The sequence below is a fragment of the Camelus dromedarius genome, chromosome 26 (genome assembly GCF_036321535.1).
Source record: "Camelus dromedarius isolate mCamDro1 chromosome 26, mCamDro1.pat, whole genome shotgun sequence".
In the NCBI taxonomy this organism is placed as follows: Eukaryota; Metazoa; Chordata; class Mammalia; order Artiodactyla; family Camelidae; genus Camelus; species Camelus dromedarius.
This window is the reverse complement of record NC_087461.1, coordinates 927,507-938,373: the sequence shown is the minus strand read 5'-3', so window position 1 is coordinate 938,373 and position 10,867 is coordinate 927,507. Positions and strand designations below refer to the sequence as shown.

The 10,867-nt window shown below is 49.2% G+C and overlaps 1 protein-coding gene across 5 annotated transcripts in view; it reads left to right on the top strand.

Moving 5' to 3' along the window:
- Positions 1-501: 501 nt before the first annotated feature.
- ADARB2 (adenosine deaminase RNA specific B2 (inactive)) overlaps positions 502-10,867 on the top strand; it is a 293,859-nt gene continuing 283,493 nt past the window's right edge. For all 5 annotated transcript variants that reach the window (XR_010377898.1, XM_031444818.2, XM_064479282.1 and 2 more), the window contains exon 1: positions 502-959. Coding sequence is in view for 4 of the 5 variants with exons in the window: in XM_031444818.2 (XP_031300678.1) it covers positions 860-959 (100 nt within the window). In the remaining variant the exon portion in view is untranslated. The remainder of the gene's footprint in view (positions 960-10,867) is intronic.

Sequence of the window (10,867 nt, the reverse complement as noted above, 5' to 3'; positions counted from 1 at the left end):
ATGAACACCCCTAAGAGGCTGTCTCCCGGGGAACTGCAAATCTTAGCCCCTTTCTGAGGAAGTGAGAGCTGGGGATTTCTTAGAGATTTCCCCTTGACACACAAGCATTCTCATGGATTAACTAGTAAAACACCGTGTGGCTAGAGACACGGTCCCTGCATCCTTCTGAGTGTGTGGAAGTGCAGTGCCGTGTCCACTCGATGGGAGCCGGCAGGCTGCCCCTCAGGCTTCTCCGGGAGAAGCTGGCTCTGCCTGCCGCGGTTCCCCCACCCTGCGCCGGCTCCTTCCCTGTCCACGGTCCTGGGCAGCTCCATCACCCAAACGGGAGCTGAGTTTGCAAGCTGACAGGGCACGCACAGGGCTGGTGGTGCTGATGTCAGAGCCAGCAGACAGTCGTGATTGGATCTAATTAGACTTTGCAGCAGCAAATAGACAGTCTCCCTGCGTGATTGGCTTCAAAGTGGCTGGTGCCAAACAACTAGCAGAGGTGCCAAAGTAGGAGCCTGCGTTTGGAGCCTGGCTCCGGAGAGGCAGGAGGAGAGGAGGGAGGAGGGGAGGAGGCCAGAGCCCGGAGCCCAGACTGCCGGGCGCACCTTCCCTTCGCAGCCCCTTGGCCCTGGAGCGCTCCGTGCTGGGCTCAGATCACAGGCTCTCAGCCCAGCTGGAAACAAGTGACAGAGAACAATTGGCGAGGGAGGGGGGAGAGCCCGCGAGTGCTCAGTCCTAAAAAGTGAACCCGCTCCCTGATTCGCAGAAGCGCATACCGGCGGCGGCGGCGGCGGCAGCGGCAGCAGGAGCAGGAAAGGTGAAATTGTTTCCGAAACGATCCGTGCCCCGTTCCACTCGCCGAGTCCCGGCCATGGCATCCGTCCTGGGGACCAGCAGAGCGTCCGGAGGGCTGAGCGGTCAACTCAAATGCAAGTCCAAGCGGCGGCGGCGGCGGCGGTCCAAGAGGAAAGGTAAGGCGCCGGCTTCCGCGCTGCCCCCCCGCGAACTCCGCTCGCGCGCCGGCCTCGGTCTGCGGGCTCGCCGGCGCCAGCAGCCGCACTTCGGGGCGCTGGGGGCTGCTGGTCGGTCGCACGAAGCAGAGCGCGCTGGAGTCCCGTCCCTCTGTAAGTGCTGGGGGCTTCTGCAAGCCCGGGGGCGGTCAGCTGAGCGGAGGGCCCCGCAGAGGAGAGACGCGGCGGATGGGGCCGCGCTGCTCTTCTGGCTGGAGGTTGGCGCCCTCCCCGGACTCCCGCTCCCCAGGCCGCCGGCCGCCGGCACTGCCTCTGACCCTCGCGGAGGCAACACTAGCTCGAGAGCCAAAGGAAACACTTGCTCAAGCCAGCGTCCCTAAAAACGAGGGACGGGGCCCGGTGCCAGCTTCTCCATCCAAATTGTCCTGGAGAAAGCAGTGGGTACAACCCTGGCAGCCGCCTCCCCAGTTGGCTGGCGGTTTCTATTCAGAGTGGTGCCTGTTGTTTTGTAAACACTGGGACCTGCAGAGGGAACACGGCTTGTCTGGGGGAGTAAGCAGAAATTAGTACACGAAAGGAGAAGTAGGCGTTCCGGCTTGTTACAGTGAGAAACTGCGAACCAGAAATGGAGAGGCAGCAGCCGGGTGACAGGTTGCTCCGGACACCCTGTCAGGTTTGTGCCTTGTTACCGACACCTCGGAGCTGAGCCCCTGGAGTTAGTGGGTTCCCCCGCCAGCCCTAGGCTCCCACACCAGGGCTGCTGTGAGCGCGGCCGGGTCCCAGAGTGCCGCCCCAGCCCGCGTGCTCCCGCGGGAGGATGGAGGGTTCCTCCAGTGCCGCTGGCCCTTGCCCGGGGAGGGACTTGTGATCAGCAGCTCCTTGTCCTGAGTCTGCAGGAGAAAGTTCAGTTCTTGTTCTTTGAAATGTGTTGGTATTTTTTAAGTGGCCAAGGAACCGTCAGGAACAGTTGGAAGGACAGACCTGAGCTGTGTCAGGCGGTCCGGCTTCCCCAGCGCAGGGTGCGGTGCTGGGTGTGGTTGGGGCCGTAAGTCCTCGTCCAGAATCTTCATCTCTGCCGTGGCCTAGGGCACGTTTCTGACCCCTCTTCTCCCCGAGTCCTTCTCGACTTCTTCTGATAATAGAAATTAGCCAGACGTATGGTTTGAAGACATAAATGCCAGTACCACACAGTCACTGGTTATGATTGCATGTCGGGATGGCCGGAAGCAAGGTGCCAACTTCCCAGGCGGGTTGCAGAGCCTTCCGTGTCGGGGTCGGGGGTGGTCGGGGGATGATTCTGTGAGTCCAGGTCAGCTCTCAAGCTGCTAGAATGAGCGGCGGCTGCTCTGTTATCTGCGAATTTCACTCTGAAACACATCTGTGATGTCGCCCAAAAATAAGGCTAACAAAAAGTGATAATGATATCGGAAAAAAAAATCACAGAATTTAATAACTAACCTCTTTTAAAAGAGATAAAAAGGAAACACTTTAAGTGTTCATTTTCTAATTTTTTGGTTTAGTATATTTAAATATTTAAAATTGAAAAGTATGAAATAATATTTTACAATAAAGAAAACCTGTAAGAAGAAAATATAAGCTAATGGATATTCGTGCTTTTCTCCAAATTCATTTTTTGTACCTTTAAATGTCAGTCAGTCGTGCTAGGTTAGAAGGCATTCAATTTTGGATAGAAAAACAAGAAATCTGAAAGAAGACTTCATTGGCTGTAAACCGTAACGACTGAAAAATTTATATGACATATTTCTGTGCTTCATTTTGGGTACACCAAGTCTCTTAATTTTCATACCAGAACCTGAAGCGGGGAGGGTGATGAGGGTGTGTGTACTGATTCCTGTTTCGCCTGCATTTATCTGTGGGGTGGAATTTCCTGGGGCATCTGCTGACAGCTTACCGTGGTAGAAGTCACATCTAACTGCCAAATATCCACTTTTTTAGGGAAAAGTTAGCAATTAAGTGTAAGTGATCAAATGAAAAGAGAATAGCAGTTATGGGGCACTTCAGCTCTTTATTTGCACTTTCCTGGGAATGGATCAGTTTATGCAGAATTCCTGGTTACTGCAGGTGCTTTTTTTCCTCTTCTACCAGGACGATGGTGACTGTAAATTATGTTCTAATATTCATGAATCTTAACAGAAGTAATTGAATAGAATCACCTCAGCTTTTAAACTTATCCAATATTAAAACTCTTTATTTGTCACAATTTTAAACCCACACGTGTTTTGATGGCTGTTAAGGGATCTTAGTGAGGCTCTGCTGAGTGCTAGGTAGAGCCACTGAGTATGAGCACGGGGAGTTCTTTTTATATGTGACTAGGTCAATTGCTCTAGTGTCCACCTTGTTTGCCAGTGCTGTGTGGGTTTCCCCCTATTCTGATGAACAAGGGTCATCTTGAAGCCGCATGGTAACTTAGTTTCTCAGAGCCGTCGGCCGGAATGCTGTGAGCTCTCTGTGCTCTGAGAGTGGCTTCCGTGTGACTCTCACCAGTGTCTTCTTAGTGTCAGAATAGTCTGTGGGCACCGGAGTCGGAACTGTGGCTGCCGTGTGAGTGTGGAATTGCTCTGATGCTCCCGTTATGATGACATATGGCCCAGCATCTCGGGAATGAAATTTTTCCTGCAGGAGGCATGTTTTAGTCACTGTACCACACAGAGTAGTTTATAGCTTTACAAGTCTGAAAAAATAAAAATAAAAATAAAACTTAGTCACGGAGATTACTCACTAGCCCAGACCTGCGTTCGCCTCTCAGAGAGACCTGGAGGGATGGGCTGCGCACGCCCCCGCCCACCAGCCCTCCTGCTCGCTTGTTAGGACCTCGTGCGGCCCGCTGCTGCGTTTCCTCTGTGTGCTGGTTTTTGGTTGGGGCTTTCTCTTAGAAATGACTTAGGAATGACTTACATTTCCTGTGCAAACAAGAAATGTCCAATTTTGGCTTTTGTGGGGGAGAAAACAGGCAGTTAAAAAAAGCTGTGAAAGGAGCAGGGTTACCACCTAATTCTCTCACACTTGGTTAAGGCACGTTCACGTCCCCGTGTCACACGGGAGACCCGCCAGTTTGTTCTGCTTCTGTGTCACCAGGAGACTTTGTGGAAGTCCCGGCAGCACTGGGCGCTCACGCAGGATGCCCACCCTGCTCGGCCTCTCGGAGAGGCCCGGGGGTGCGCCTCCCTCCGCAGTGCTGGGTAACCCCTTGCAAGGCAACTGCGCACGGCCAAGTGTGCCGTGTGGTCACATCAGAGTGGTCGTGCCTGCCTGCATTACAAAGGAACTGACGGAATCTTGTAAAAGATGTGTGTTTTAACACAAAATGGAAAAGGTCGAAGGCTTCTTAAATTAGCATCGGCTCGAGCAGGCAGCACAAGAGGGAGGTTCGTCACGCAGTGTCGTGTCTCAGGATGAACCACCTGCAGTTCCATCAGTTAGCCTGTCGCCCGCTGGCTACCTCCACGGTGACACGCTTGAGGGACTTCACAGGCGGAGTTTCAATTTTTAAAGTAGTACACGTGTTCCGCTTTGTGTCTCTTGGTCTTTCTTTGGTGAGTGTCGTTTTCCTAGAAGAAGCTGTGAAATGCATTTTGTAAATAAAGCGTTTTTAATATTTGACCCATGAGTATACAAAATGTACAAAATAAATGAGGTTTCTGGAAACTAAGGGGAAAAGATTGCTTTGTCACCAGAAACATGTTAGGAAATGGACTGGGAACCGATACAAATTCCGCTGGTTCCAGAGGTGAGCAGGAGGACCGGGCTTTAGGCGGCCAGCGGCAGTCATTAAGACAGAGGGGACGGGCCTCGGAGCTGGGGCCCGCCTTAGACGCTGTGGAAGCACGCGCTCGCTCGGCAGGTCGGGCCCGCTGAGTTCCGCATCAGCACACCACCCCGCTCTCTCTGAGGCGTTGACAGCAAACTAAGTTAATGCTTGAATTCCAGGTATCTTTTCCAGGCAGATCAGGGACACAGAGTTTCAGACAATCAGGGTGAATGCTGGAGGCTCTGACACAGGCTCCACAGAAGTGAGCCGGGGGTGGCGAGGAGGCAGGCGCGTGGTCGCTGAGTGGGGGGGCGAAGCCGGAGGAAAGTTGGCCCGGGCACAGCGCTGCTCGTGGACGGGAGCTCGGCAGGCGCGGGCTCGCTGGGAAGCGCGGTCCGCGGGGAGCTGCCGGAGCAGAGAGATGTGCCCTGTGGCCCCGAGCCCCCTGCAGCCGCAGAGCAGCGGGCAGGTCTCAGGCCGGCTGGTGGGGCTTCCACGCCTGCACTCATCGCAGCCGAGCCTCCGCACCGGCTGCCTGCTCGCTCGCCGACGACTCCAGAGGAAGGGCTGGATTTAGTGATAAAATTAAACTGATGAAACTGTTCGCCGTCATCTAATCACACAGGGCTTTTTCTTCCTTCCTCTTTTTGAAATCTGTATTAGTACCTCTGGTTTCTGGTGACCCGTGTAATAGCAGTAATTTGAGATTGCTTTGAGGGCATTAGATATGATGAGTGAACTTGAATTTAGAATAAAAATATGAGATTCACATATCCATGGCTAAATAGTGGTGGTTCGGTTATTGCCGAAGTGCTGTCCCAGAAGAGCGTTACGCAAGGAAATGCAGAATAAGGAAATCACATTTTTCTTCTCTTGAGGCACAGAGAGACAGATTATGCTCCAAAAGCGTTCCGTGTTCAATTTAAAACCCGTAAGTGTTTGTTGTTGTATGTGTGTACATGTATACATATACACGCAGTGAAGACAGCTGAAACATCAGAGCATTTTTTATGTCTGCCTGCTTCTTTTTCTAAAATGTTAGAATATGAATGCCACTGTTTTTGTAATACAGACAGTTTTGAACAACTCCTAAAACCAAAAATAATTCTACACTCTTCATCATTTAAAAATACTATTTCTAGATGCACGCTGTATCAGTAAACGGGGCTCTTAATTACTAGCAAACAAGATTTCTAAAAGGATAAATTTTCACGTGGAAAGCAAGATTTAAAAGCACTTATTATGGCATTCCTACACTGAAAAAAGAAAAAAGATGAATGCCAAGTAAAACATGAAAAGCACGCTGTCCTTCACAAAACACTCAAACTGCTGTGTGTTGGCACGTCCACGAGCTTGGACATCCCAAGGAAAAGCCCCACCGCGACCGGCTGCCTGCGTGCAGCGAGACCCGCCTCGTGTGGCCGAGTCTCTGGAAGTCGAGTGAGGCTGAATTAACCCCTGTCTTTTTAGTTATATGGCCCCTGCACTGAAATACAGATGTGCATGCTGTTAAATACTGGATTATGCAAAGAGCATTGTTTACTGCTAGCTATTAATATATTATAATTCCCTTCAGAATGTATCATTATCAAAGAAAGGGACACTGCTTGCAAAAAGAGGGGAAACATCTGCTTAATTCTTGATTGACACGTGAATCTGATATGCTCCTGCGGGACTTCAGGAGACGGAAAGGGGAGGGCACACTTAGAAATCTTTAAATGTGAGGACTCTTGTGCTCGTGCGTGTGACTGCCTTGGTTCCAAATACCCCTCTTGGGTGATTAAAATTTTATTTCCTTGTTTATTTAAAAGGAACTGGGGGCAGGGGGCTGTTGCGTCCGATTTCCTGGTTTTGTGTAAGCAGCATCACTGCAGATGCAGCCCTTCGAGCCCAAAATCTCCATCCGCAGATCTGTGAGCAAACCCATTTTCCGGGGAACCGCACCCGAAAAACAGCAGCCTGGAAGTGGCTGTGTTTGCTTTTTAAGATGTCAGTCATCTTCCCCAGAGCAAACGTGGCCACTCACAAAGACAGCAGACTCTTTTTCCGGAGAACGATGAATATTTGGAAATGAGTTAATCTGAGTGCCTGAGTTCCCTCTTACTCCAGCTACAGGAGTGAAGTCTGAAGGGCCGCAAAATAATTTCATTTTGTTATCTTACCGGTGAGGAGTGAACACAGCTGGTAAGCAAGTGGCTAATAAGTGTGTCCTTTGTGTCATAAAACACACACACAAGTTCACTGCCATCTGTTTAAATTATGGAAATTATCAACAGTTAACGTCGGAATTTTTTAAATTTCAAAAAATAGCTAGCAGGTCATGTAAGTTTTGTGTTCGTACTAAAGAGGGCATTTTGTGCTTGATTAAGAAATAGCGCCCAATAAACGGAGCGTTTATAATGATGAAAAGTAGCATTCATGTTTAAGATGGAAGAGACATACAAATGCTCAGGTGACTTTTAGATTTTAAGACCGTTTCTTCTGAATCCCTAAGCGATGAAATTTTAAAAGCCCTTTTAAAGCTGTGTTCACTCAGAATCACAGGACTGGAGGCGGCCCCAGGGGTGGCTTCGCCGCAGAGAGGGGAGTCTGTGTACCCGCCAGCGAAGCCCCAGCGCGAGCGCTCACAGTCGCTGGTCTCAGGCTGAAAAGTTGCAGCTCGTGTCCACACCTGCCAGGGTCAAACCCCCCATGACTCGGGAGAGGAGCTGGCGGTGTAGACAAAAGGTGGGACAGGACAGCTGTCATTTACAGTGCAGTTACCTGTTCAACTTGGCAAAACTCTGGGTAAAGGCATTCCTCGAAGGCTTTTAGAACAGTGCCCACAGGGAACATAGTCACCAAAGAGAGCAAGGCTTCGGTTGCTGTTTCGCCATTGGGATAGTAAGTGAAACTAGTATTGCTCAGAACGTATTAGTGAACCCTCTTCTCTGGTCTCTGCTAGATGCAGGTGACTGTTACACCCAGATGTTAGCTCAGGCCTCCAGGTGATCGCACGCAGTAGAGGGGTCCTTTAAATACCTCAACCGGGATGTGCTTTGGAGAATTTTATAGATTTAATTAATCTTTGCCGCTCCATTTATTTGAGATGAAATCTCTAATTCTTGTTTCCCTTGCCTATACCCGGAAGAGCTGCCTCGTCACTTTGGGATGTCTCACATGACTTCTCAAATACGGCCCCAAAATAGGACGCGACCTGGCTCTCCGGAGCTAGAGCCTGTCCCCGGTCAAAGATGCTCCCCCAAGTCGTACCCTTCCTGCTGTTAGAAACAGACGAGAAGCAGGACTTGCGAATCCTGAGGCAGTGGCTCACAGCAGACACCTGGGACAGCAATAACGGATCGGAAAACAATGTTGCCAGTCTAGGTCCGTCGGAAGTGCACAGATGCCCTTTCTTTGAAATTAATGCAGTGTTTCCTAAAAGTTTAATTGCTTTTGGAAAAGTCCAATTTAATAAACATGACAGAAATGTCAGCAGAATGGATTTTGACCTCCCCCACCCGCGGGTCTGGCTGGGCTCGCTCATCCCTGTCTGCAGCAGATGCTGCCCCGCGTTTGGCTTATGGCGGTGGCACTCTGCGTCCTTAAAGGAAGCACGCTCCCTTTCTGCGAAACGTGGCGGGCGGCCCAGGCACGGTCAGGTACAGTTTAGAAGAGATATCTTATAAATTTGGTGTTGAGCAAAAGAGCATTAAGGAGAATACCTTTTACTGCTCCTTAGGTGAGTAAAGCACGGAAGGCCTGCTTTAACCACAGACATAGAGATATTTTATTTGTATTTCAACTCCAAATATTAATACTGCAGGTGAAAGTCTGCAAAGGGCCATCCGGGCTCTAACAGAAAGTGACTTTTTAATTCAAAACGTAACGGTTCAAGGAGAAATTTTAAAAATTCAAATGCATCCATGCTGCTAATTTTCTCTCTGAAGAAGAAGTAAATTGGAAATAAAAATCATTGCCATGTCCCTAGGGTAAATAGTAGCTTTGTAAACACTCGGAGACAGCAGCGCGGGGACGTACTAACGTGGACAGCCCTGGAACGGTGTGGCCTGCGAGCAGGTGCCGCGCTGTCTGACGTGGCCCTGGCGGCAGTGCCTGTGTCGGCCCAGGCCCGCGCCAGGCCTGGCAGGGCTGTGGGCGGTGTCTGTTCAGCGCTGCTTGCAACCCAGGGAAACACTTTCTTCGCGAGTATTTAGGACTCTGAGGCTGTTTTTTTAAGATCTAAACAATGGGAACGTTTATATAATTTAATTGTTACCACTTGAGTGTTTTAATTTTAGAGAAGTTAAAGTATAATTTAGGCTTTTGCATGTAGATAATGAATAGAATTCAAGTCATTAAAAATTGTACTTTCTGGAGATTCTTAATCTAGGCATGTCGTATATACAGATGACAGACTCACGATTTGAAATACATATAAGTATTTATTGAAATAGTGAATATTGAAATATTAAGATTCTCCATCAGCTGTCTGGAACAATGGATGTCTAATATATACTCGTTTTTAAATGAATATTTTAAAAATCACGTATAGAAAAAAAATCTTGACTAAACTGAGATCAGAAACTCCTTGAGAGATGCTGAAAAAAATCCCTTTGGTTTATAATCATGCTTTTTAGTATTGATGAAAATATCAATTTAAGGAAAACATCATTTAAAAAAATTAAAATTCCATGAAGTGAAATAAATCTTTTTGTCTCTGTCTCTAATAAAAATTAATCTGTCCTCTTACACCGTAACGTAAGACAGAAACAGAAACTGTGGCGGCAGGAAGGGGTCTTAATAGAGGGGAGGGAGGGGGCAGGGAGTAACCTGTGAACCTCCTCCTTCCTCTGCTCAGGTCAGAGTTCCTCTGCCTGCGTCTTATTTTCTGTATCTTCCGAAACAGGAGGGGCGCTTTGTTGAAAAGTGTGGCACATGAGGTCCAGATCTGCTCTGTTTGCACTTTGCCTTAAACACTGTATGTCAGTTCAGACGGGGTTTGTTTGACGTGTGTACGTACCTCTCACTCATTTGCAGTTGGGTCTCCTCGGGCTCCTACCAGGGGCTGGGTGACAGCTCAGAACTGAAAAGACACAAGGGAAAAAAGTCGGCAGGATCCTCTCAGAGCTTATATTGGATTTGGGGATATAGACAAACAAAAGTAAAATCAGACAAAGACGACCCGCCACGACCCCAGTGCCGTGAGGCCCTATGGGAATTTGTTTAAATGCACAGTATTATCACACATATTACGAAACTGAATTTCTGTTGTATTTCTTTTATCATTTGGTGAAGCCTCTTATATCAAAACTAAATCAGTAAAATACAAACCCCTTTAGGTTTGAGCATTTACATTCTCTCCACAGTGTCAAAACATAGTAGCTGCTCAATTAAAATCCGCTGAGAAAACTGATTTCATTTTTGAAATAAGGGTTGTGCAAAAAAATAGTCAGAACCTAGTAAAAGGGAAGATGTAAGGAGACTGGGTGTGATCGCATGCGCTGCTGCAGTTTACACAGGGGACAAACACTGGGGGGGGCCTGTGAGTGGGATGGTCTCAGGGGCCCCCTTGGGGGTGACGACCGCTCGGGAAGGGGGCCTCTCCCACGCTGGTTTTGTGGAGCCGTCTGCAGGTCTGACTGGCGGCTGTGGGGCTGCATGCCTGGTGGTTTCTCCAGGGGGGGGCCAGGTGTGCTCGCTGTGTTTCCAGAAGTTAGTGCACAGGCTCTCTCACGGTCCCCCATCAATGAGTGGTGCCTGCAGAGTTAATTATCAGATTTAGACCAAAAATGTATAAAGGGCACCGACTGACTTATTTATAAGTCATTGCTATGTAAATTTGAATTTATTCATTCAGCAAACATTTATGGACAGCTTTATGTGTCAGCCACTGGCTAAATGGCAGGATTTAAGTCGCAGAAGCTCCAGAGACGTTCTAAGAGAGCCGGAAGCTGCGGCTCATTGTGGTCCCAGCTTCCCGGAGTCTGTGCTGCAGAGGTATCTCACAAACCCCCTTTCAGAAGGCTGGCAAGACACACCAGGTGTTGGCCAAACCAGCCGTGCTGTGTGCTCACGGACACTGTTGTGGTGGAGTGACATGGGACCTCAGACCAAACAAATTCCAGAGGTTCGTGTCCACAAGCCTGGCACCCCTCCC